The sequence below is a fragment of the Salvia hispanica genome, chromosome 6 (assembly GCF_023119035.1).
Source record: "Salvia hispanica cultivar TCC Black 2014 chromosome 6, UniMelb_Shisp_WGS_1.0, whole genome shotgun sequence".
NCBI classification, from domain to species: domain Eukaryota; kingdom Viridiplantae; phylum Streptophyta; class Magnoliopsida; order Lamiales; family Lamiaceae; genus Salvia; species Salvia hispanica.
This window is the reverse complement of record NC_062970.1, coordinates 40,128,671-40,154,407: the sequence shown is the minus strand read 5'-3', so window position 1 is coordinate 40,154,407 and position 25,737 is coordinate 40,128,671. Positions and strand designations below refer to the sequence as shown.

General features: G+C 36.8%; 5 protein-coding genes across 7 annotated transcripts; 2 read left to right on the top strand and 3 right to left on the bottom strand.

The window, feature by feature from the left end:
* The first annotated feature begins 1,031 nt into the window (after window positions 1-1,031).
* Window positions 1,032-7,101, top strand: LOC125193760 (flowering locus K homology domain-like). Its single transcript, XM_048091631.1, has 7 exons — window positions 1,032-1,058; window positions 2,106-2,624; window positions 4,891-5,143; window positions 5,844-5,992; window positions 6,082-6,363; window positions 6,490-6,684; window positions 6,797-7,101. The coding sequence occupies exons 1-7, from the start codon at window positions 1,047-1,049 to the stop codon at window positions 6,983-6,985; spliced, it is 1,599 nt and encodes a 532-aa protein (XP_047947588.1). The 5' UTR covers window positions 1,032-1,046; the 3' UTR covers window positions 6,986-7,101.
* A 610-nt stretch (window positions 7,102-7,711) lies between these two features.
* LOC125195834 lies at window positions 7,712-11,165 on the bottom strand. Of its 3 annotated transcripts, none has more exons than XM_048094091.1 (3): window positions 10,886-11,165; window positions 8,346-10,581; window positions 7,712-8,002 (listed from the first exon to the last, which is right to left on the bottom strand). In XM_048094091.1, the coding sequence occupies exon 2, from the start codon at window positions 10,551-10,553 to the stop codon at window positions 8,346-8,348; it is 2,208 nt and encodes a 735-aa protein (XP_047950048.1). In that variant the 5' UTR covers window positions 10,554-10,581; window positions 10,886-11,165; the 3' UTR covers window positions 7,712-8,002. The 3 variants fall into 3 exon arrangements, with proteins under 3 accessions (XP_047950048.1, XP_047950046.1, XP_047950047.1); XM_048094089.1 differs by having other exon boundaries at window positions 7,712-8,007; window positions 10,886-11,164; XM_048094090.1 differs by having other exon boundaries at window positions 7,712-8,007; window positions 8,346-10,566; window positions 10,886-11,164.
* A 1,778-nt stretch (window positions 11,166-12,943) lies between these two features.
* Window positions 12,944-17,122, top strand: LOC125197197 (myosin-binding protein 3-like). Its single transcript, XM_048095911.1, has 5 exons — window positions 12,944-13,051; window positions 13,388-13,427; window positions 13,758-14,631; window positions 14,998-16,452; window positions 16,791-17,122. The coding sequence occupies exons 3-4, from the start codon at window positions 13,827-13,829 to the stop codon at window positions 16,428-16,430; spliced, it is 2,238 nt and encodes a 745-aa protein (XP_047951868.1). The 5' UTR covers window positions 12,944-13,051; window positions 13,388-13,427; window positions 13,758-13,826; the 3' UTR covers window positions 16,431-16,452; window positions 16,791-17,122.
* A 191-nt stretch (window positions 17,123-17,313) lies between these two features.
* LOC125191664 (uncharacterized protein At2g34160-like) lies at window positions 17,314-18,954 on the bottom strand. Its single transcript, XM_048089057.1, has 5 exons — window positions 18,740-18,954; window positions 18,495-18,543; window positions 18,297-18,359; window positions 18,158-18,222; window positions 17,314-17,607 (listed from the first exon to the last, which is right to left on the bottom strand). Exons 1-5 carry the CDS (start codon window positions 18,908-18,910, stop codon window positions 17,518-17,520), a joined length of 438 nt encoding a protein of 145 aa, XP_047945014.1. The 5' UTR covers window positions 18,911-18,954; the 3' UTR covers window positions 17,314-17,517.
* A 3,246-nt stretch (window positions 18,955-22,200) lies between these two features.
* On the bottom strand, window positions 22,201-22,923 carry LOC125195343 (secreted RxLR effector protein 161-like). The gene has a single exon (XM_048093503.1). The coding sequence runs from the start codon at window positions 22,921-22,923 to the stop codon at window positions 22,201-22,203; it is 723 nt and encodes a 240-aa protein (XP_047949460.1).
* Between the last annotated feature and the right edge of the window lie 2,814 nt (window positions 22,924-25,737).

Sequence of the window (25,737 nt, the reverse complement as noted above, 5' to 3'; positions counted from 1 at the left end):
TTATATACACCAGTTTTCTTGAACAGAAGATTCAACTGATGTAAGAGTAGGGATGGCATATATTAATCATATACATGAAGAGTAGTTTTATTTTTGAGATTATAGCTGGTTACATATCAACGTCAGTAATGTTTTGATGTTTAGGAATTTTTTGCACGAGTTTTGGTGAAATTATTAATCCAATCACTATTTAAAAAACCGGATCAGTTGGTTCGGCCGCGATTTGGATATATTTGAATTTGAATTCCTTTTTAAATGCCCTTTCTTAATTTTTTAAATTATTGGTTTATATGTATATTTGTCCTTCCTAAGTCATTTGTTAGCACTATCAATGTACTTAATTTATAGCACTAACTGCTAACGAATGAGAATTTATGTCCATGTTTAATCATGGGTCATGACATTTTAAATTCCGACTTATTAATTGAAGGAGAATTATTTTACTTTTAGGATTCAAAAGAAGTCTAGTTCTGTTAGTTTAATTTCAGCATCCAATTTGTGATTTATACTACTTTATATTCCAATTTAACAAAAATACGGTGAGATTTCATAAAAATATATATTTAAAGGAAGAGTACACATTCCTAAGTTCCTTCATGTACTTAAAAACTTTTTGGATACGACAATAAATTTTAGTCGGATTATTTAATCAAATTTCCATAATACTCTTAATACTAAATAATCATGTCCTCTATTTTGAACAGTTTATTAAATTTATTTAGAGAGTGTTCTGAATTATGAAAATTTGGTACTAGTATATGACTATAAAATAAGTCTAAAATTTGTTAAAGTTAAAACCCTACATTTCGGGCTCTGCTCTATCTCGCTCTCATCCATGTGAGTTTATCCCCAAATATTTCTGCGCCCCAGATAAGTTTCTTGATTGATAATTTGAATAGGAAAAGTTTGATTTCCATTGCTTCTTCAATTCAACTTCTTGTTATCCTTTTCTTGTCAATATTGTGTTTCAGTGAGTTGGTTCCGAATTTGATTTTTTTTGTATCTTCAGCGTTTTGTTGAATGGGTATTTGAGGGCGCACCGAATTATGATTAAAATGGTAGTGTGTTGATTACGAGTTTTGCTTGATTAGATGAGCTGAGAAATTAGTTGAAGACCTCTTTCGAGAAGCTATAGCCTATTTTAACCGTCTTTTTTTCTTTTGAGCTGATAATTTCTTCAAAGGGCTATTGAAAAGATGCTTCTCTATTGTTTCATGTTGTTCGTGTTTATGGATATTATATATTATGCTTTTAGTGAAGCTGAATTTTACTACCTGAGTGCACCAGCAGCTCAGGTTCAATCTGTTGTGAAATTTTATAATTCTATTCTGAAGAAATTTGTAAAGATCCTGGTTTAAGACTAGAAGTTGTGTGGTTTCCTTTTCTATATCCTTTCTCCCTTTAGCTAGGACTTATCACAAGATAATTCTTTGAAGGTTTCCCAACTAGGAGTATTGTTTAATGGTTGCTCAAAAGTTTTGGAAATGGAGGTTCAAACTGTTATAACTGGATAATAACTAGATTGCTTAAGCATAAAATATTGGGTATATAACCCTCGCCCTTTTGTTCCCTAGTTTGTAGGCCTCTTTGTATATGGCTTCCTGTATAAGTGATATATGTGTTGCTGCAATCAATGGTGAAATAATGAGGGTTACTTAACTGAGTATTAGTGTATTACAAGAGTTGGTTCAGGAAAAGATGAAAAATTAGGTGCAGATCTCTCCCCCCCCCCCCTTGGTGTACTTCTTAATAATATAAATTTTATTTCATTTTCATCAAGGGGAGAATAGATAGGGATCCCTAAAAATACTTGTGGAATAAATAAAATATGTGAAGAAAATAAAGAAGAAAGTTCAGTCAGACTCCCCTAGTTTAGTAAATCACCATATTGCTATAAATTATGGTAATCTAAGAATTAAGTAGTATACTAGTCATTGTTTATTCGTCCCCTTTAAATGTTTGTGAACCATTTATAGACTCTTCAAAATTTGTACCTTGCATACCTAGACATACTTGAAACTGATTGGATAGTTTTACTGATCATGTTTTGTAAAATATACGTACTATATGTAGTTGTTCATTGTTGTGTATTCATTTCAATGCAGATCATGGCTGAACTTGATCAGAACCATGAAGTTGAACAAGGTCATGAACAAGAATATGAACCTGAACAACTTGTGCATGAACCTGAAAACGAAATCGAACCTCAAAACGAAGTCGGACCTGAAAATGAAGTGGAGCATGAAAATGAAGTGGAACATGAAAATGAAGCGGAACATGTAAATGAAGTGGAACATGGAAATGAAGTAGAACATGGAAATGATTTAGAACGTGAAATTGTAGTAGAACGTGTGCATGAAATTGAAAAAGAAACTGAGCCAAAAGATGTGGTTATAGAGAACACTCAGCTTGATGCAAAACAGGACCATGCAGATGAATCAGTTGTTGGAGGTGGTGAAAGATGGCCTGGTTGGCCTGGAGAGAGTATTTTCCGGATGCTGGTACCTGCTCAGAAGGTCGGTACTATAATTGGGCGGAAAGGAGAGTATATAAAGAAAACATGTGAAGAGACAAAAGCTCGGATAAAGATTCTTGATGGTCCTCCAGGAACAAGAGAAAGAGCTGTAAGCAAATTTCTTATTTGATTTATGATCTCGGTATCATATATTTATGTTGAAGTTAGTTGAATGGATGTGATCTAACAACCAAGTATGTGTTTTGATGTCATATTTTGGAAATATCTCAGTAAGTTTAATGCTTAAGTAAGTTTATAGGAGCATTCTTGTATGCCTCTTGTTCACTTTGTCCATTTGTTGGTTCTCGGTTTCTATTCCATTTCACATATATTGTTAAAATGTTTTTTGGCTATTAATGTAAATTATGCTTGTGCTGCATACCTATGGACAGTGTATATGATCATCATGCAATGTATGCAGTATTAGTATTACTATGCATATAAGATTTAGAGTACCTACTCCATACTGAGCTCCTTTATCTTGATACTCAAGGCTCAGATTTTGGCCTCCAAGATCCTTGTCAAAAAATTTAAACAAGCATGATCCCCTCCCACCCCCAAGATCCATATCTTGATATATTTTCTGCCCGCTTGAATGATTTACCTGATTATTCTCATATATAACTCTGTTAGAAAGATTAAAAGGTCACTTTCCCAAAAAGGATTCTCCAGGTTCTGAAAAAAAGAGAATATTTTCAAGAGATGCTTATACTTCTCACTTGACTTAAACTGGTGGTATCCAAGTATCAATAAAGTGAGGATGCCTTTAGGAAACTAACCACCCTGCAATGTGCAATTCAATCTATTAAAAGCTTAACTGCTGCTAACTGTGAATATTTCGTAGGTGATATATAATATATATACCATTTAATTATTAATCCTCTTATTTGGGTATAGAATTTATAATACAATTCATAATTTGAGGTATTTATTAAGTTAACAAAGATGGCCTACCAAGATATGAAGGAAAGCAGTTTCAAAGTGATATACGTGTAATAAATCAAACCTAATAATAGGATCGTTGAGAGATATTGATTGAAAGAACCCTGATGCTAGGAAGGGGAAGATCATTACAATAATAAGTTATAACATTTCCTCTCCCACTTTTTGTTGATTTTGGGACCTGGTGATTTAGTTCCTTGATGAGATTATCTATCTTGGCATATGTGGTAGGGATTGCCCAGATGTATGCTACCATATGATTGTGTTCTTGTTATAAGTCAGCCAATTTATAGGAAACAGTGTTCCTCATGATTGGCTAGTTATACACGCCACTAAGATTGGATGCAAACGTCACCAGCCATTGGTTAAAAAACTTAAAATAGCCTAGATAATAATGTACTAGTTGTATAAGTTACTAAAAAAAGCTTTATGAATATATTTTGTGAAGTTCCAGCCTTAACATGTGAAGATATCATACTGCTTCCTATTAAGAGTACATGTACTAGTGTCATATTTTGTTCCTGCTGAACAGGGGCATGAATTATTAATTGAAGAATATAGTTAGAGACCGGGGGACAGAATGTCCTGATTTCCAAAACTTAACCTAAATGGATTATCTGAGTACTGATTCACTAAGGATTGGCTTGTTGGAGAGCTTTGCTGCCTAAGCCAACCACTTGATGGAGTATAAACCTCTGGTGTTGGGAATAATTTCAAAGGTATCTTCTGTTCCGAGAAAATAAGTCAAGTGATGGCCGGTTCACCTCCCGGATAGGTAAGCAGTCAAGTGTTGAAGGAAACGCTATGAGCTAGCATTTTGATCATATCAACTCTTGTAAGTCTGTTACTTTCAAGAATAGAAGGTTCAAGAAATCAATTCTGAATATTTCCACCTAATATATCAGAGGACAAAGAACTGTTGAATGGTGAAAGATGTTACTTTCAAGAATAGAAGGTTCAAGAAATGAATTCGGAATATGTACACCTAAAATATCAACGGGCAAAGAACTATTGAATGGTGAAAGATATTTTGGATAGATGAAAAATGGGGTGAGAGAATATGCTCCATGAAAATCAATCAAGTTGTATGTCAGAAATCTTATGATTGCATACCTCCGTAACCTGAAACTTGATGAACTTTTTACCAATGAATTTCTAACTATGTTGCCAATATCAACTAGTGGAAGAACTTATCTCCTATCCCATCCAATGACTTAAGGAGGATAGATCATGGCAGCTAAATAGATTTAATGAGAAGACTAATATTTTTACATTATTGGAGTAATAAGTTTTTTTATTGGACATACAAATGTTATCTAAACTAGGTATCATTTGACCGCTTTACAAATAAGAGTAATATTAAGTAATCTTGAGTTTATTGTTTTAGATTTTAGTACTTGAGGGATGTTGTTGATTTGCAATTTTCTGGTTAGGTAATGGTATCTGCCAAGGAAGAGCCTGATGCTGCCCTTCCTCCTGCCATAGATGGTCTGCTCCGGGTTCTTAGACGTGTTGTGGATGGACTGGAGAATGATTCCTCTGAACAACCATCAGCCTCGGGAGGAAAGGTCTCAACAAAACTGCTCGTACCAGCCCCTCAAGCAGGAAGTTTGATTGGGAAACAAGGTGCAACTGTCAAATCCATTCAAGAAGAGTCTAATTGCATAGTTAGAGTTCTTGGATCAGGTTAGTCTTCTTTCTGACTCTATAACCCATCTATTTAGGGAGTTGAACTTGATCCGTAGCTCTTTGGTTCTGCTGATTATATATCTTTTTTTGTGAGCAAGTGCCAAGTTGGTCTCTTCGTAAGAAGTTTCCCAGCCATGTTTCTCAGTTTGCTACTTGTCGAGTCCGGTTGCAAATTTTTTCTTTTTCGGCTATGTGCTTGGAGTTTTTGTATCTTCATGAATTTAGAAAGAGTCAGATCGATCATGTATATTTTGTTTACTTTTATCTGATTATCTACTCTTGAATTGAAAAACTATGAAGTCGGTCTTTCTGTAGTTCTTATCTTCAGTGCATCGTTGCTTACTTTGTTGTGCTTGAGCTCTCTCTATGTGCTTTATAAAATCTTCTGGTTGTTTAGATAAATATCGTAAAATGAGTATATCTGTTAGCTACTATGTACATTTTTCTGTTCTAGACTATCAGTTCTTGGCGTTGAATGTAAATTAAATTGTAGCAATAGTTGTCTCCTGGAGAGAATACTATTGCAGATGGCGCAGGATAGCTACTTGTTTTTTTTTTTGTTACCAGATATGCATAAATATGAACATAAATGTTCGAAATTTTTGAACTGTGTCTTCATGCCATATGTTAAGCTGTTATTGTGAGTTCCAATATGTAAAGTGCCTCATCCATTCGATTGTTGGTTTATTATTTCCAGAAGACCTACCGATTTTTGCACTTCAAGATGATAGAGTAGTAGAGGTGGTAGGAGAGCCTGCAGGAACACAAAAAGCTATTGAATTAATTGCTTCCCATCTGAGGAAATTTTTAGTTGATCGAAGCATAATATCAATAATCGAAATGCAGGTAAGGTTTCTTTGCTTGCAAGTACATTGGGTTGGATCTTGTTCAATTGATTTTCTTTTTTCTTAGCGCTTATGTATTTCTGTGGTCAGATGCAATCTCCCAATCCGCAGATGGATCACATGCCTCCTCCGCAGCACTGGGCTCCGCCTCCCCAATCTTATCCTCAACATGGACATGGAGGTCCTGGTCCTGGATATGGAACCACCCCTCATTTTAGGCCTCCGCAGCAGTTTGACAATTATTATCCCCCTACTGAAATGCCACGTCAAACAGAAAAACCACCTCATCAAGGTATATCTGCCTATGGTAGAGAAGCTCCAGGACAAATGCATCCATCATCTACTCAGGCAGCTCCATCTGTAATCACTCAGGTTAAACAAATGCTTGTTTGTAACTCCTGTTCCATCTAATTTGTGATTCTGATTGAGGAATCTATAGAAACTTTGGAGTTCAGCTAGACCTAGTTATCACAGCTTGCTGTAAATGGGGGTTTTCAGGTGACCCAGCAAATGCAGATTCCTCTCTCTTATGCTGATGCTGTAATCGGTACACAAGGTGCCAGTATAAGTTACATCCGGCGGGTCAGTGGTGCTACCGTCGCCATTCAAGAAACAAGGGGTCTTCCAGGGGAGATGACAGTCGAGATTAGTGGCACTGCTTCTCAAGTCCAAACTGCTCAGCAACTGATTCAGGTAACTGTGCAGCACGCTCGTCTAGCGATTGATTTTACCTATAAACCTTCGTTTTATTTTTATCCCAACAATCTTTTTAAACTCCTGCAATAACGGAACTTGTTTCTGGCAGAATTTCATGGCCGAAGCTGCTGGTGCGGCTCAAACGCAACACGCTCCATCAGCAGAGCAGCACGCGTACAACTCTTATGGAGGGCATACCGCCTCGCTATACGCATCAAATGCTGCTTCAAATCCTCCCAGCCACGGCGGGCAATCAGGCGGGTACGGCCCAGTTTATGGCAACAACTACGGCTACTGAGTTGCAGAAGCTCATATTTTTACCATGTTGTAAGAGAAATTAGGAAAGATGAGGTGGCAATAGGGACAGGACCTAACTGTATTGGCTTCTCATTATCTAGCAACTCTTTGACGGCATTCTGTTACATGTCTTGCTATTGTTTCAGGCAATATCGCATGGATCATAAATTTCTTGCTCTAATTTAACATATTCATAAATCACCCAAGTTGATTTTTAATTTATTTCTTTTTTCTTTTAATTGGGTGGTGAAAACGAATTTTGGTCGCTCACCTATATGCAGATGAAAATTTAACTTTACTAGTCTTCTAGTCGGACCAATATTATCATAACGTGAACAAATTCGGGTTTTTAATTAAAAATTCTATCTTCAAAACACACTTCTCAAATGGTGAGAGAGGCAAATGTGTGTAATTTGGCTGTCCCAACAAACAAGAGACAAAGGACAGAAATGGAAGAGAGATGCAATATAAGTATGAATTTTATGTATTAAAGTATTTCATTCGTTCCATAGTACTAGAGTCATTTTGCCATTTCATATGTTCCATTATATGAGAGTCTTTTCTTTTCTAGCAAAAGTCGGCACATTTCTTCTCTCTTATTTTACTCTCTCTTCATCTCCCATGACCTTTTTCATTTCTTACTTTATTCATTTAACACAATTTTTTTGAATCACGTGCCGAATAGAAACGTCTCCACTCTTATGGAACGGAGGGAGTAAAGAGATAATTTAGTAATACAAAATATTTTTATTTATTTATCCTAAACTTAACCACTAGATATCAGTCATAGAAAGGAATCAAACAAAAAATCACAATTACATTCCTTGTACATACCAAATGTTGGAATAAACCAAGGTTTGTGGTTCCATTTCATCGTACCAAGCATGTTCTAACTCCAAAGACGAACAAGAATCACTTGATCGAACAAAAGCAGTGTGGCTGGACGAAGTACGCACCTCAACACCTAGCTGATGCGTTGTGCCTAGGATCTTCACATATGATCAACCGTGGTTTAAATCTACACTGGAAAACACATTGACGATTACATTTCATATAAAACACTGCACCATATGTTAAACCTATCAAAAAAACAACTACTACAATTTGCTAGATCATTTCAAACCTATCAAGAAAAGAAGAAAAGAGGCTGTATTCTTCTATAAAACTGGGCTACTAGAAAGCGATCCAATAAATAGGACAAATTGTAAAACTACTAAATCTAATTATCAGGACAACAATCTTGCATCCCAACTTATAGTAATTCACGAATTCCTTAGTCTAAAAACAAGTCTAAGAAAAAATACTGCACGGATAAGAGCATATAGCTTAGCTTTATTGCATAGTACGGAATGGACACTCACTCATACTGGCGCTGCACACGTTGTCCTAAAGTGGCCTGTCTGGTTGCAGCGGCTACAATGTACAACTCTCTTTACTTGGCCACGATCCTCTGCTCTAACACGCTTCTTTCTCGGTCTCCCAGGAGGGCGGAGTGATTTAGGTGGATGAATAATCATTTCTACAGATTGACTGCCAGTCGGATCTCCTTCAGATAACTCCGTCCACAGTGTTTTATCTGGAATAGGATGTATAGTTTGTGAGTATGCCTTCCGATAGGTAGCAACAGTGAAGCAGCTCTCAGTAAATCGATGGACATTCTGTCTGCAAGAGAGAAGTGCAGCAACAGCATGCGCACAGGGTAGACCATACAGTTGCCATCCCCGACAGAGACAACAACGGTTTCGAATGTCAACAATGTTTGTCCCCTCGTGAGATATCACCTCAAATTCAGCTTCGTTAGCACGAAGAACCTGATAAGTGCGTGCACGCTCAAGAGCCTCTGCAACTCGCCTCTCTGCACTAGGCACAAGGATTGATGTCCACTGCATACTAGTCTCTCGGCGTTCATTAAACCAGGTCATTAGCTGCCTTCGGATGCATTCCATCATCTGGATTATCGGTAGACCTGAGGCTTCCAGGATCCAAGTATTTAAAGATTCCACTATGTTAGCTGTCAAATGTCCAAACCTTGTTCCCTCAAAATAAGCTGTAGCCCATAATCTAGAGGGAATCCTGCGAATCCAGTATGCTGCATCTTGAGAAATCTCTTCAATTTCTAGAATTTTGGCTTCAAATTCAATGACTGTAAGAGCATGGGCAGCATCCCACAAGAGGTTAACAAGCAGTGTATTGTTAAATTCTTTCCGGAAGCTTTCGCTCAAATGACGCATGCAAAACCCATGGAAAGCAGTGGGGAAATTGGCTTCTACTCCATCAGCAATGCCTTTTTGCCTATCTGACAGTATCGTAAGCCTTGGCATGTTTTCAGTATTCACCTCAAGAAGGCTATGGAGCTCAGAGAGAAACCACATCCAGTTATCATCATTCTCCTCATCAACAACACCAAAAGCCAAAGGGAAAAGGCCACCATCCCCATCAAATCCAGTAGCCAGAAGCAATGTACCAAGGTATTTACTCTTTAGAAATGTTCGATCCAGCCCAAGAAGTGGACGGCAAGCATTCAGGAAACCATATATGGATGCCTGAAATGAGATGAACAGGCGCTGGAAGCAGTTGTCCGTAGGATTTCCATAAACAGATGCAATACTTCCTGGGTTAGTCCGTTTAACTTGCTCACAGTACTGCGGGAGGAGACGATATCCTTCTTCAAAGGATCCGCGCATAGCGGCCATAATCCTTTCCTTTCCGCGCCAGGCTTGCTTGTAAGATAGAGTGATACCATGAACTCTATGGATTTCTTCCAATATCTCTTTTGGTTTGCAATTTGGGTTCTCTCTTAGACTTTGCTCCACGGAACTGGCAACCCACTGAACTGAGGCCTGCTGATGCCCCAAATGGGAAATTCCTCCACATGTATGGCTATCATTGATTGTCCTGATTGTGAAAGTGGGTACACCAGGAAGCTTTGCAGCATGAATGCGCCATGGGCATTCCTCGCTGGCACATCTGGCAGTAAAACGAGTTTTGTCTGACTTTATGGTCTGCATCTCAAAATGCAGGGCAATAGCACAGTCCCTCAACGCCCTGCGACAAGCTTTGACATCAGAAAATTCTTGCCCCACATGAAGTTCATAGCTCGGGCTTATAGCAAGGGTTCTCTGCTGCAGAATATGAGCGGGAGTAACTACTAGAGACTGGTGAAAATCCATATCATGCATAGAGTCCATGCCCATGTCATCGTGCTGAATCACTGTTAATTCCATATTCTCATCGAGTTCTTGGCTCTCAGAGACAGCCACCAATTCATTATGATCAGACATATCTAACTCACTACTACCTACAAGAAGATGCACATCTTGGATATCATGATCAGGCTTCTCCTCCATCTCCATTGACAAACCATTCTCTTGCTCATCATATTCATGATCAGCAACACCCTGATTGTCCTGACCCTGCCCCAACCTCGTGTCTTGCTCATGAGCCTGGCCCATCTCCAATCCATGGTTTTGAGCAATAACTAGGTTGTGATTGCGGTCTAGCACCACTGGCTGGATATGACCAAGAGCTGCACCGTTATTTTGCCCCAGAAGCACGTCGTGGTTCACCATTTTCTCCTTATCCCTGCAGGAATCACTTCTATCTATTGCATTAGACCACTGAGTTACATATCAAGCAATTTAAGATAAACAATACACAATTCAACAAATTTGAGCCATCAATCTAATGAATCCTTTACAAACTGAATACTTAAATAAATCCAATAGAACTGAATTTTGCATATCCTCTCAACCAAACAAATCAGTTCAATCAATAAAACACACACATAATCGCATCAAAAGAGGAACCTTTACAAAACAGAACTGCACCCACAAACAAACCACACACGAAACGAAAGAATCCTAATTCGCCAGCACGAGAGCAAATTGATCAAGTGACTCACCAGCGTGAAATTGAAGCAAAAATTGAAATCTCTATGATGAATCAAGTTGGAGTCGTTAACAAGCCCAGCTGCGGCAACACTCTGAGTGGAGAATCGTGAAATCCGAAAAAATGGATCGGGGATCAAAATTGGAATTGAAAGGACGGTTAATTGGTTGGAGAAAATTTGAAAGTGGCGGGGAAAAGAGAAGGGAGGAGGAGAAGGAGAGAATTGGGAAATCGGAGAAAAGAGAGAAGGGAGAAGCGAGGGCAGAAGAGGGCGATGAAAATGGTTCAGCGCTGTGAGAGATGGGTATTTAGGTCAAACCTTCTTGCCCTTTTGCCCTTCGCATTTTGTACTTTACCCTATTACCCCTTTTTATTTTATCATACTATCATTTTCATAATATAAATACACTATGTAACAAATAACTCACTAAATTTGGTAATCTAATTGCTAAAATATTGTCATCTAAAATTTTAAATATATTTTATTTTATCTATTATCTTTATCATTCTTTATACAGTATATGGTATTCACAATCTTTTTAAAATATCCAATGGATTTGTTTATCAGAATACATCTTGTTGTATCATTATACAATCATAATAAGATAGCAATTCATAAAACATCACATCGTGTATTATGAGTACTTATAACATTATTAATATATTGAGATATTGATAAAGTTTGATCTATATCAGTTTATTTGTTGATATTTATAATGCATAATGACGATGTAGATATTCATTTTTGGCGTGTTTGATAAGTTAGTAATACCAAGATAGAGAATTATATATGAACATTTTTAATTATTTGATATCATAGTTAATCTGGACTTAAAACCCAATATATGACTAGGGCTCTATCCAACCTTACTAAAATTATACCTTTAACTATATTTATATAATCTACCAATTTGTCTAGTTAAGCCATGTTTACTATACAAATCTAGATATTTTTTTCAATCAAACAACAACGGAAAAAAAAAAATTCATATTTGTGCATATCATAAAATGAAACCTGTATTTTTTATCTTGTTTTACATATTTTCTTATATCCTATCTTTTTTATCAAACGAGTAAATGTACGGAGTAATATTATATTGACAAAGTTTATATAGAAATCAAATATCCTTTCCAACCTATCCACTAATACAGAATCTATGACTGCATAGAGATGTCAAATTATGGATATTCATTTACTTTTGTTTTGCTCTTATAAATTACGTCTTTTTTTTAGTGTGCAGTGTATTTTATTTATTTTATTGTTTCTCAATTTATGTTACTCAGTTAAAAATCAAGGCCTACAAATTGTTTACATGTTTGTTGATTTGTTTATTATTTATAGTATTATTATCTACATGTAATCTATTATTTATAGTATTATTTATTTGTTCATACACCAGTTGTGAATAGAAGTAGTACTGTAGTAGTAGTAGTACTATATTTTTGCATCACTGTGTGAAGCGGATCTGGATTGGGTCAATTGCTTTGAGAAATTTTTTTAACTTTGGGCCTCTAGCCCATTTGAAGTAGCTAATAGTAATTATTTTGGAAAATCCCTACTATTCAACCACATCTCTTGAATGTGTGATTTATACAATTTTTTTCTATATTCATATTCTAAATTTCTCAATTAATATACATGCCCAATGTAATGATTGAACACAACTTGTTTAAAATACTTTAAAATGAATATAACAACTAATTCATTTTTTTAAAAAAGTACTACTAAGTATTTTGTCAGTTTATTATCGAAAGTAGGTATTTTTGTGTGTTCGCGCATATTATAAATTATAAATATTGTCTTGCATGAAATACATAAGATATGAATTTATTTTTTAAGGTGAAAGTGGCTATATCTTGATTAGACAAATGATATAATGTCCCACCATAAAGTCACTAATACATTATTGTCCACTAAAATAAATCAAGTCTTATTCTAAAATGTTATGCTTTCGATAAAAATATTCAATTTATGAAAACGTGTTCATCCTCATATATTGATAATTTTGTGTAAATAGGAAAATTCAATTAATACACACAGTGCAATTTCTACTGGACTTGTCCAATCTGGATGCCCAATTGTTTGTAGTCAAAAGAATTTCTATTTTTGAAACTAAAAAAAATAGAATTTCCATTTCTCGGACATTCACTTGAGAGGTTAATCATCGAAAAGTTGCAGGTAAAAAGAAGAAATCCATGGAATCTATGATCTGATTTGGTGAAAGGTTTCGCCTTTCTTGAAGTGAAGTGGGGTAGGGGGTGGCAAGCTTTCGGCTACATAATGCCGAGTCGACTTAACTCCACCTTAGTCATATTGTCGGCTTACTAAAGATTGTCTTTTTTTGAGGAATTTCACATCTTTAAATTCCTATTAGAACTTTTCAAACACTCTACTGTTTCACCGCCACCACTTTCTTATTTGTATTTGTGTATATCAGTGTTGGGATATAAGGTTTCTTGGGTTTGTCATTTTCAGTTACTTTTGTCTGAATCTTGTTTTGTTGTGTTCTTACAGTCTGTTTCTTGGCGAAAACTGCTGCTTTTCTTGCGATCAGGTATGATTCCACTGCTGGATATTATTGATTCTTGCTTGTATATGTCTGATTTGGATGTGAAGATCATGTGATGCTTTCACTTCTTTTTTAAGGTTGACTTTTTCTCTTTTCCCTCTTTTACATTAGTTTCTTGTTCTGCAGTTATCAAGTGTTTGTTGTCTTGTTTATGCATATTTTTCATTGTTTGACTTCTTGCTTATGCATATGTGTCACTATATGGTTAAAGTTACTGTTGCCAAATGGATTTGATGCATATTCCTATGCTTTTGCTGATGAAGGGATCTGATTAATCACTATTTGTAACTTGGGATTTTCTATTTGTTGTTACAGTTCTCTATTGAACTTTTGGATCATCAGTTTAGTGAAATAGGATTCCTGTTTGATTGGAGTTTTGAGGAAATGGCCTTGAGGCGAAGTTTGGGCGATGAATCTGGACATCAAGTTTTTCTTAGTATTGCTTCGGCTCTAGTTTCAGCAGTTCTTGAATGGATGCTCATGTTTATGATTTTCGTTGATGCTAGTTTTGCTTACTTGGTTACAAGATTTGCCCGCCATTACCAATTGAGGACACCATGTTTGTTGTGCTCGAGATTGGATCGTGTCTTAGGAGATGAGGGAGCTGATTTTCACTGGGATTTGATTTGCAATGAGCACAAGTCTAAAATCACCTCATTAGTTCTTTGTCAACTTCAAAACAATCATGTTGATGCACCGCCGTCCATCGATCATAGTCAGAGTGGGGATGTCGTGCAGGAGATCACAGAGAAGTCGTCTCAGTTGGACCAAATGCGGAGCAGGGATGCTGATCCGCTGCCCCATGTAGAATATTCGCAGATCAAGGATGGTTCCTGTTCTGAGTCTGAAGGTCCATATTCAGACACTGAAAATGCAAGTGAACGAATTCATGGAATGGAGCCTTCAGACCATGAATCAGAGGCTAAGTTTGTCTCTGCTGAAGTTGCTCGTAGTCCTGCTTCGGAGAAAGTGATACATCTAGCTCCTTCCACCAAATCATCACTTTCTGAATCGGAGAAGCCCACTAAATCCCATCATAATATAGATTCTGAGGAACCTATCGGGCGTGGGTTGGATGAACAAGGTGGCCATGGTAAAGATGTCGTTGGACTTACTGATCTGGTTGATTTTTCATATGCTCATCCTTCTCCAAATCATGGGGCTCACTCTATTGATTCAAAGCATACTAGTAAGTCAAACGTGTGCTACATGTCTCGTTGCATACATGACCGTAAATTGATGTCTCCAATCATCTTTTATATTGTGTTACATTCATATATTCATCAGAAAACTACATTTTAATCAAGCTTTACCAAGGCTTCAATTTGGTCTTGAACATATCATTTATATTTCAAATATGTATTTCGTGTGTGTGAGTTGGCATAGCGGTAGAGGGGTAATGTCTGATGCCAAAGGTCTCGGGTTTCATCTTCTTTTGGACTAGTGGGAGTGATTAGGAGAACTTAACTACTCCTTTATCATATTTCTAATCTTGGATATGTAAGTTGTAATTATTTTTTGCCTTATCTGCTTCCTCATCTGTTATTTTATCCAGATGATGCTACGAGCACCTTCGAGTTGGAGAGAGATGTTCATGTTGAATGTAGAGAAACTTCTACTCTAGGAATCAACTCCACAGGCACAGACGAGTTAAGCAAAGAGGTTAACACAGAACGTCGAGAAAATTCTAGTGTTGGAAGCAACTTGATTCCACCCTTTGAAAGTCAAATGGATTTAAAATCGAATAAAACTGAGGCTAGTTCACAAATGACAGGCCCTTTGGATCTCGGTGATGCTTATAAATTAGCTCTCGGAGCAAGAGGTAGACAGTTGTCTGGAAGATTAGAACAACAACGGTCTATAACGGATAGAGTTAGCGAGGATCTGAAGCTCTTGCTATCACAAATATCTGCTGTTCGAGGTGTTGATTTGTCCTCAAACGATATTACTCCTAAGGCATCTGCAAATGGCGAAGATTTTAAAGCTGCGGATGCCATAGGTGCTCAAATTTTTCAAAGAAAGATTTCTCTTGAAAGGAATGAGTCTAATTTATCTCTAGATGGGAACAGTGTATGTGAAGTCGAAGGCGAAAATGATGCAGATAGATTGAAACGACAGGTTGAGCATGACAAGAAGATACTGGCCACTTTGTACAAAGAATTGGAGGAGGAGCGAAACGCCTCTGCCATTGCAGCTAACCAAGCAATGGCGATGATCACGAGATTGCAAGAAGAGAAAGCAGCCTTCCATATGGAGGCACTTCAGTGTGTAAGAGTGTTGGAAGAACAAGCTGAGTATGATAGCGAGGCGCTGCAGAAAGCTAATGAGCTCCTTGCTGAGAATGAGAAACAGATTCAACGTCTTCAGTTTGAGCTGGAATCTTACAGATATCCGTTTGGGGATGTACATTCGTCAAATAATTTTGTTAACGAGAGACCTGAATATGAATCAGACGAGTTGAAGGAGCAGACACTTGAGGCAGATAACAGGGACACCAACGCCTTACAGATATCGCCGCGTCAGTTTGAAGATGAAAAACAGTATATTTTAGAATGTCTGAAAACAGTGGAAGAGAAACTCTTTATGTTCACCAAACATGAAGTCTACTCTGACACGATTGTTCGAGGGTTTTCAACAGAGGAATCACTCGAGGTTAATACCTCTGACCAGCCTGAATTAGCTGCAAGTTTTCAAGAGAACTGTGGGACAGAGCAGAATCATCTAAAAAGAGATAAAGATGTATCTGGATATGAGCGCGCTCACCAAGAAAACGGAGAACAAAATGTCGAGTTATCAGCACTTAGACAAGAACTGGCTGTTATAAACAACAGATTACAAGCACTAGAGGCAGAACAAAATGTTATTGAGTGCTCAATCAATGCACTCGATAAGGGAAGTGAAGGATTTGTATTTGTTCGAGAAATAGCAACCCGTCTGCATGAGTTGCATTCAGCTCATGTTATGAATAGGAAAGAAAACTCAGCATGATTCACGTCTTGGTGCATCTAAGGTATGATCTTTCATCTAGTATAACAGTATATGACTTGTTTGTTACGGGGATCAAACTATTCATTCCGATTGATCAACCTATTAAATATCTCAAAGCATTATTTTTGCATTAGGTAAAGCCTGGATCTTAGGTGCAACAAAATTAGATAGGAAGATTACAAAAATGCCAATTTATTATGTCCATCACTAAAAAGAGTAACATATCTTGATGCAGTTGCATTTCTTGCTATAGGTGATCTAAATGTTCGTACAGAAATTAGTACATCAAAAGTTTACACGTTAAATTTCAAATATTACGAGTGTGTCGTCTAAGTTTATGCGTGTAACATGTCTTCTCAGATGCATAATGACCAAAGATTAAGTCTTGAGACACAGGCGAGAGGCATGCTGCAACGAAGATCGAGTCTTGAGAGGCAGGCGAGTTTATGGATTTGTTATGTATAGTGTCATCACTGCTTTTCCCTTCTTCCTTCATATATATAGGATCTGTATTTATGGAATTTTCAGTTTGCAGTTTTGGGATCTGGTTTTTGAATAGATTTCCTTGTGTAAGTCCTAGTCTCATATTTGTGAAAATTTCTCTGTTTTTTTTTTATTGTGATGAATTTAACAATGTATAGGCATTTGAAGTTGTGTTCTTGAATTATTTCGTAAACCTTTTTTATTTCATACTTCCTCCGTCCACAACCAACAGTTCCATTTTTCTATTTTGGGTTGTGTACAAAAATTAGTCTATGGATGCTAATACAATCCGAAATCAAACTTTGCTGTCAATATATATTGGTTCATTTCTTGAAATATAAGCACACTTTGTCTTGAAAGTGAATAATGTATTAATCAAAACAACAAAAATATACACAAATTTGAACTGAACTAAGTTGATTTATACAATATGAGATGTAAATATTACATGGCCCCAGCTTTGTTTGACTTCACTTACAAACGTATATAATGACAACTACTAAAATATGAATTAGTTAAAAATAATCTGATTTGAGATATACAATAAAAAAATATCAAAAAATATATTAATAGATTACAAAAGTAGGGCTCCATCTCCTCAATCTCACTGCTTGTTTTCAACTTTTCCATTTGCATTTTGTGATGCACTCATTAGGCTATCGAATTTCTCGGACTTCTCCAGCACAATTTCGATCTGTAGCATGAATTTTATTATAATTCTCAAACAATTGTTTAATTTAATGATTATTATTAGTATTTTATTATGCATATTCTAAAAGTTACTATTGTTTATGATTTTTGGAATGGGGAGGAAGGATATCATAATATTATTCTCAAACTTTGAAATGCGAAACTTGTAAAAACCGCAGTGAAGTAATTAGTGCATAATTAATAATTAAAAATCATGAATATTGATTAGTGTTTTAAAATACATGTACTACAAGAAAGGAAAGTGAATATTTTATGAATAGCTAGAGTAATATTTTAAAGGGTTTGCCTATAAATTGTTGAATTTTTGGCAAATTAAGATTTTGCATATATACCATCTTTAAATCTACGTGTTAGACTGTTACTACATTAATACATGCTTGAATCCGATTTTGCAACCGATGAAGATTCCAACTAGTGTTGCATGACTTCTTGATTTCAACTAAAACGACGTAGTTCTAGTGTGTAAAAAAATGTGAAGTCATTTCAATTCTCGAATATTAATTGAATATTTCCTTGAATAATGGAGTACTTACCCTAGCTTTCTGAACCGTACGACCCTTGGCTACATCCTTTGTTCCGACCGTTGAAGTCACGATACCTAAAATATTGAAGCAAACATAATTTGAGTGCAATTCTTATACTAAGTTAATTTCATGAAATATTGTTACTTACTCTTCTCATTAACAAATCCATTATTTTTTAGAATCTCAGCTATCGTCACAACTGTAGTGATGGCTGTAACGAACAATCATCAGCATCATTAACTTGATTATACAAAATTCATTAAATATTTGAGCAAAATATTAATGAAAAGTATTATTTGTGATGAAGCATTGGTGTAAACTATGTTAAGTGTAGGTAATTAGTTACCCATGCCCAAAGCTGATAGCTCTATCTCTTGATGTTGTTGTAGGTACCTCTGCATAGCAAGAAGGAAAAAAAAACAAAGAAAATGAAAATACACACAAATTCGTTTAACATTATATTTTAAATTACCTCACTAATTATTATCATTAATTATAGTGGTTTCGTCACTCGTGTGAGCATTCCTCTCATTTAATCCGTACTTATCCTTACCATACATAGAGAGGGATAAAGAGAGAGGTAGAAATAACCTTGGCAAGATTGACATAGAAGAATAGTGGTTTTTTGGTATTGGACACCTGAATTCTATTTTTCTTGATATTTTCATTGCTATTGCTATTGCCATTGCCATTCATATTGACATCACCAATATTTCCAATGCTTGCTTGTTTGATAACTGCAGTTTCTCCTTCTATTGTCATTTTCCTTCAATTAACAAAAAATTTCCTCTTCTACTTTTTGCAGTTTCCAAAGTTCTTTTTTTCTCATTTATATTTGGTTAACTATATATGTACAGAAGAGAATATGTAAGAATAACTGGTGGAGCTGCTACTTAGCACATTAACCCAATCAAAATTCATACCCAATAATTTTATGTGGTTCATTTCAATTATGGAAAATGCAAATTAAATATTGGATCTCCACACTGTTAGGAGACATTGATCTACTCAGTCCACCGAAAGCGGACTTCAAAAAAAATGTCGTCGATGATTCGGTTCGTTACTATTATTGAATTTTATTGTAGTATTTTAATTTAGAATGAAAAAAATACTACTCCCTTTTAAGTGTGTTGATTGAATGCATTTCTAGTTCATACTCCTTGGCCTTAACAAAAAAGCCCCACTTTCATTTTAAAATACACATGACTAGTACTATTTATGGTTTATATATTGTGATTTACAGGTGCATATTCTATAATTTGAAAAAGGGTGTTTGAGCTTTAAATCACATTTTATAGCTTTTTAATTGTGATTTGTAGGTGCATACTGCATACACATCACTTTTATGGTTTATATATTGTGATTTATAGGTTCACATTTTATTTATTTTTTGAGATAATAGGTAAAGTTGGGGGTCATAGGTTTGACCCTTAAGCAATGAATTTGACAATATATGATTTTAAGTCCATTTTATCCTTGGCGGTCCTATTTGTTAATCTAATGAAACCAGACACTCAACCAAAATGCAATTTATAGTAATATTCTATTTAATCCATTTTTTTGGCATTCTTTGCCACTACCATCAAATGGGAAAGAACCTTTATAATCACAGATATTCTTATTAACTTAGCTGAGCAACCTATTAATCTTTACTATTTGTACTACTAACTTAATTTGTAGTAGTATAAAATGCGCACATTAGTCCAAGACCATTATTTCTCATTAAAAGTAGTAATATAATAAGTTATACTACTCCATATCAAGACTTAATTGGACAATTTTAAAATCAAATTCACACATATATAGTGCTACCTTCGTCCCCCAAATTTTGACACACTTGGACCTGACACGGATTTTAAAAAATGTAATGGAAAGTGAGTTGAAAAAGTTAGTGGGATGTGGGTCCTACTTTTAAAATATTAATTTTATAATAAAATGTGAGTAGGAATGAGTTAGTGGAATATGAGGTCCACTACAAGAAATGGAAAAAAGTGAAGTGTGTCAAATATTTAGGGACGGACCAAATAATAAACTGTGTTAAAATTTGGGGGACGGAGGTAGTACTATATTTCTCCAGTACACTTGCATATGAAAAAAACATAGACACACAAATACAATAAATCTAATATATAAAATGATGAGCAATAAATCTAATATGATAATATCCTAATCCATAGCAAAGAAAGAAAAGAAGGATAAAAAAAACAATTGAAATGGACTAAAATTAATATTTTGAAGTAGCTTAGCCAAGGTGGTGTCTGGGTATGCTGTTGAGCTTGAAATATTTCATGTCCCGGTGGTAGTCTTCTACTTTGGCTAGTAACTAGTGAAATGCATTTTCCACGCACTGGGCATGTACTTGATCAGCCACCATTTCCGACAAACGTTGAATCTCGACCAGCAACCCGCAAGCCATTGTGTAGATGCTACTAACATGTTGGGTGGCGTTGTGGGCACCCGTTATCATGACCCTAGCCGTCTCCTTAAGCTTTGTACCCACTGCTCCAAGTCCAACCGGGATGGATACAACAGTCTTAGACGTCAACACACACAGCATTGCTGCTGCCACGAAGAAAATGGTGGAAGCGCTCTTGGCGAACTCTAGCGCCCTCTCCAAGGCCGCATGTTCATCATGAATGCCAGATAATGTCTGGAGGAAGCTGTCAATCATCGGCCCGTCATTCACAAGAGCAGAGCAGAAATCATCGGCGTTCATCCTCTTGGCATATTGGCTTCTCACAAACTCAACTAATTTTGAGTTATCGGTTGGTAAATCAATTTGAAATTTCTTGACCTATCAACCAATCAAGTTTGGTTGGCCATTGTAGATTATTTTGTTAAGAGGGCTCTTCTACGCAGCATTACTATTAGTGTATGATTTTGGTAATGCGATTCTCCTCAACTGGCATCTGTGGACAATACAGCTACAACTATCGTTTTGGTCCCTGGGTGGGGTCTACATTCTTTTTTTCTGTTTTGATCTGTCCCACAAAATTAACTCACTTCCATTTGTTTGCAAGTTTTTAATCTTATCGGGTAAGCTTCATTCTATACTAATAATATTTTTATTTATTTTTTCTTTTCATCTGTTTCATACTTTATAAACTTTGAATTAAAACTCGTGTCGTATTCAAAATCACTATATTTATGGACGGAGGGAGTAATTAATTAATTATATTTGTAATAAAAAGTCAATAACTACATTGCATGATAATGAGATAGTACAATATTACGTTTAACATATTTTTTGGAAAAATTATGTCATATTTACAAAATGGAACAATGATATTTGATATATTTCTAATAATGTAATGATGCCGCACTAAACCTTTTTCATGGTTCATAATTAATTAATTAACACTTTCAGATTGGTCTTCCGTAATGCCATCTAATACATGGATTGGGACAGGGATTATATGAATAGAATGTCATAATCAAATTCTGTATAACTGCATTTGTCTTTTCATATAATCATTCTTTACTTGACACGTGTCATAATCATATAATGTCATAATCAAATTCTGTAAACTCACTGTCAGTGTCACTGTGATCACTATAGCCAATCATTTACATTTACATTTTCATTTTCATTTTTTATACTTTTTATTCCTCATCATATCGACTGTTTTTTAAAGAAACTAACAATCCCATGGATAAAAAGAGAAATGTATGTGAACAGAATAGTGTTGCACATGATGAAGGAATCGAATTGCTTGAATATTTCACGCTTGAAATGATGTGATACAATACCAAGAAAACCAACTTATATAGAGGTCTAAGAAGAGTCTAGACTAAGAAAACAATGGATAAACTAGAATGCTAAAAGACTAAGATACCAAAAGATGTAACTGAAACTTGAATGTCGACAATGAATCACCCAGCTCTTGATCTTCCAGCTCTTGAGCTTTAACCATTGGATGTGGTCACTTGTTTGACCAACTTTTCATTTCCAATTTCTGCAAGTTTTTCTTCCTTCGCACAGCTTGGAATAGACAAACTTTCACTTCCCCTCAATTCGAGCGAGGATAAGGGACACACTCCCAGCTTGTTCCTTAATCTCGAGAAGAATTGATAGCTGAGCGGTTTAGTGAAGATGTCTGCGATTTGATCGTCGTCGGAACATGTCGTAGATCTATTTCTCCTCCGTGCACTTTATCCCGAACAAAATGAACATCGAGTTCAATCTGTTTCGTGCGAGAATGAAGAACCGGATTGCTAGCAAGAGAAATGGTGCTAATGTTGTCAACCCACACAGTGGGGGGCTTCAAATACTTGATCTTCAGTTCCTCATGCAATGATTTTAACCACGACAATTCACAAGTAACTTGTGCTAAACTTCTGTATTCTGCTTCGGTGCTGGATCGAGAGACAACCGTTTGTTTCTTTGAACACCAAGAAATCAGAGTTTTTCCAAAATACACACAATATCCAGTGATTGATCGACGGTCATCCAAGTCAGCTCCCCAATCCGAATCTGAAAATCCAGTAAGTGAAAAAGAGGAGGGCAGAATATGTAATCCGTAGTCGCTCGATCCTGCAAGATATCTCAGAATGCGCTTTACGGCTTTCCAATGTGAATCAAGGGGATTGGCCATGAATTGACTGACTTTGCTCACACAGAAACTGATCTCCGGCCTGGTTATCGTGGCATATTGCAAAGCACCTACTGCACTTCTATAGATTTTTCCTTCTACAGTCGGATTTCCATCATGCTTCGAAAGTCTAGAGGCAGATACCATAGGAGTGGGGCATCCTTTCGCCTCCTGCATATTCATTCTCTTTAACAGATCTCTAATGTAGCTTCCTTGGCTTAGATGAAGGCCACGAGCAGTGCGAGTGACTTCAACACCAAGAAACTATTTCACTTCCCCTAGATCTTTCAAAGAGAATATGCTACTGAGTTTGGAGATTATGTGCCGAACAACACATTGAGAGGACCCGGTGATAAGTATGTCATCAACGTATATCAGTAGATAGGTTACCTCGAACTTGGTAATGCGGAAGAAGAGTGAAGTATCTGCGCGTGATTGAGTGAAACCAAGAGTAAAAGAGCAGCCTGCACGGTGAGAAACCAGGAGCGCGAGGCTTGCTTAAGACCGTAGATGGCCTTGTTAAGCTTGCAAACAAGCTGAGGGGAGCCTTGTTCGAAGCCAGGTGGTTGCTTCATGTAGATATCTTCAACCAAGTCGCCGTGTAAAAATGCATTATTAACATCAAGATGTGAAATGCTCCAGCCAAAAGTCACGGCGATGGTCAGAATGAGCCGTATTGTGTGCGGCTTTACAACGGGGCTGAATGTCTCATTAAAGTCAAAACCAGGGACCTGTGAGAAGCCTTGAGCAACTAAGCGGGCTTTATGTCGAGCAATGAGGCCGTCAGCATGTTTCTTTACTTTGAATATCCAAGTACAACCAACTAGATTTTTCCCAGGTGGTAGAAGAACTAGAATCCATGTTTTGTTCTTTAGAAGGGCTAGAAATTCTTCAACCATAGCTCTCTTCCAGAAAGGAATGGAAAGAGCAATGGAATAAGATCTAGGAACTTGATCAGAAGTATTTGGGACAGCAGCATGAAGGGCTTTGGGCTTGAAAATGCCTGCCCGAGCCCTTGTAATCATATGAAGTTTAGAGACTGGATGTGTGGGAGCAGTAGGAGGGGTAGGTGGGAGGACAAGAGGTGAGGGAGAAGCCATTTGGTGAGGAGTAGATACATGATGTGAAGGTGGGGGGATTTGTGGAGAGGGAGAATCCATTTGGAGAGGAGTTGATACATGAGGTGACGGTGGGTGCATGCTGTCAGAGGAACTCGAAGATAAGTTTGGTGACCTGGATGAGCTAGAGTACATGGGAACTGTTGGAGAAGTAGGTAGAAATGAGGAATTTGTAGGGATGGAGGAAGCTAAGAGTGGGGCAGAATCAGTAGAGTCACCAAGAGGAACTGGAATAGGAGTGGGGTTAAGGTGAGGAAAAACACTTTCATCAAAAATTATATCTCTTGTGACAATCACTTTACCAGTGGGAAGGAGTGCCTTGTACCCTTTGTGATGTGAGCTGTAGCCAATGAATGTGGCTGGAGTGGATCTAAATTGTAGCTTATGTTTGTTATATGGTCTAAGATGTGGGTAGCAGAGGCAGCCAAAGGCTTTCAATAAGTGATAGTCAGGTTTGGCCTTGTATAATTTTTCATAAGGAGACACAAAATGAAGGGTTTTTGCGGGTATTCTATTAATGAGAAAAGATGCAGAAACAAAAGCATCATCCCAGTATTGAGAGGACAGGCCCGATTGAGACAACAAGGACAACCCCATCTCCACTATGTGCCTATGTTTTCTCTCCGCAAGCCCATTTTGCTGAGGAGTATACGGGCATGAGACTCTATGAAGGATGCCAGATGATTGAAGGAAGGAAGACATTCCTCTAAACTCACCTCCCCAATCACTTTGAAATATTTTTATCTTTTGGTTAAACTGGGTTTCAACAAAGCTTTTAAAATGTTTGAAGATAGACTCAACTTCCCCTTTTGTTTTCAAGAGATAAAGCCATGTAAATCGACTAAAATGATCCACAAAAGTAACATAATAAGAGAATCCATTTTTGGAAATTACAGGGGCTGGACCCCATAAATCACTGTGTACGAGCTGGAGTGGAGATGTGTATTGAGTGAGAGAGTCATGATATGGAAGTTTGTGGCTTTTGGAGACACAACAAGATTGACAAAGGGAAACGGATTTATTTGAATTATAAGAGATATTACAACTTTTAAGAGCTCTTTCTACAATATCAAAAGCACAATGGCCAAGTCTTTTGTGCCATAATTCTATACTAGAAGAGCTATTAGAAGTAGTAGGAGCAAAAGGATTCTTGTCCAGAGAGGTAGAACAAGCTTCTGGAGACGAGTTGAAACTAGAAAACCTGTTACTCGAAGGCTGGGAAGGCTTTAGGAGTGAGAATTTGTACAACCCATCACTAAGGATGCCCTTGAGAATGATTGCTTTGGTGACCTGGTCTTTGACAAAACAAAGAGAAGGGTGAAATTCAAAGAAGACTCGATTATCTTTGGCAAATTGAGACACACTTAGTAGGTTTTTAGTGATGCTAGGTATATGAAGCAGATTAGTGAGATGCAAAGATCTAGAGTTAGAAGCTTTAAGAGTTGGAAGAAAGTTTGAGTGACCAATGTGAGAGATCTTAACTTTGTGGCCATTACCAAGTAAGAGATGTTTACCTCCATGATATTCTGAACTCACACTCAGGTTGGAAAGATCATTAGTGATATGGTTAGTAGCCCCTGAGTCTGGATACCAAGATGTGGAGGAAGAATTATCAAAGTTGATCTCTGAAGGCAAGTGATGATTGGAGGCCCTCTAGCTTGAGCAACATGAGCTGCTGGATTCCGAGAAAAAGTGGATTGCTGGCCATTATTCGTTTGTTGATAGGTTGGTTGATGTTGTCGAGGCTGCGGTGCTTGAGGCATGAATCCTTGCTCGAACCTGTACCAACACTTGTCAGCAGTGTGGCCAGGTTTTTGGCAAAGCTGACAAGAGGTTCTGGATCCACCATTTCTGCCTCTACCTCCTCGACCACGATAGC

Bases quoted from the DNA above. Each gene is read 5' to 3' on its own strand.
- LOC125195343 (XM_048093503.1), bottom strand. From the start codon at position 22,923: ATGAATATGCAGGAGGCGAAAGGATGCCCCACTCCTATGGTATCTGCC.
- LOC125195834 (XM_048094091.1), bottom strand. From the start codon at position 10,553: ATGGTGAACCACGACGTGCTTCTGGGGCAAAATAACGGTGCAGCTCTT.
- LOC125197197 (XM_048095911.1), top strand. From the start codon at position 13,827: ATGGCCTTGAGGCGAAGTTTGGGCGATGAATCTGGACATCAAGTTTTT. The intron at 14,632-14,997 runs GTAAGTCAAACG...TATTTTATCCAG, and splicing joins TATTGATTCAAAGCATACTA to ATGATGCTACGAGCACCTTC.
- LOC125193760 (XM_048091631.1), top strand. The intron at 5,144-5,843 runs GTTAGTCTTCTT...TATTATTTCCAG, and splicing joins AGTTAGAGTTCTTGGATCAG to AAGACCTACCGATTTTTGCA. The intron at 5,993-6,081 runs GTAAGGTTTCTT...TTCTGTGGTCAG, and splicing joins TATCAATAATCGAAATGCAG to ATGCAATCTCCCAATCCGCA.
- LOC125191664 (XM_048089057.1), bottom strand. From the start codon at position 18,910: ATGACAATAGAAGGAGAAACTGCAGTTATCAAACAAGCAAGCATTGGA. The intron at 18,544-18,739 runs GTTATTTCTACC...CTTGCTATGCAG, and splicing joins TCTATGTCAATCTTGCCAAG to AGGTACCTACAACAACATCA. The intron at 18,360-18,494 runs GTAACTAATTAC...TGTTCGTTACAG, and splicing joins GCTATCAGCTTTGGGCATGG to CCATCACTACAGTTGTGACG.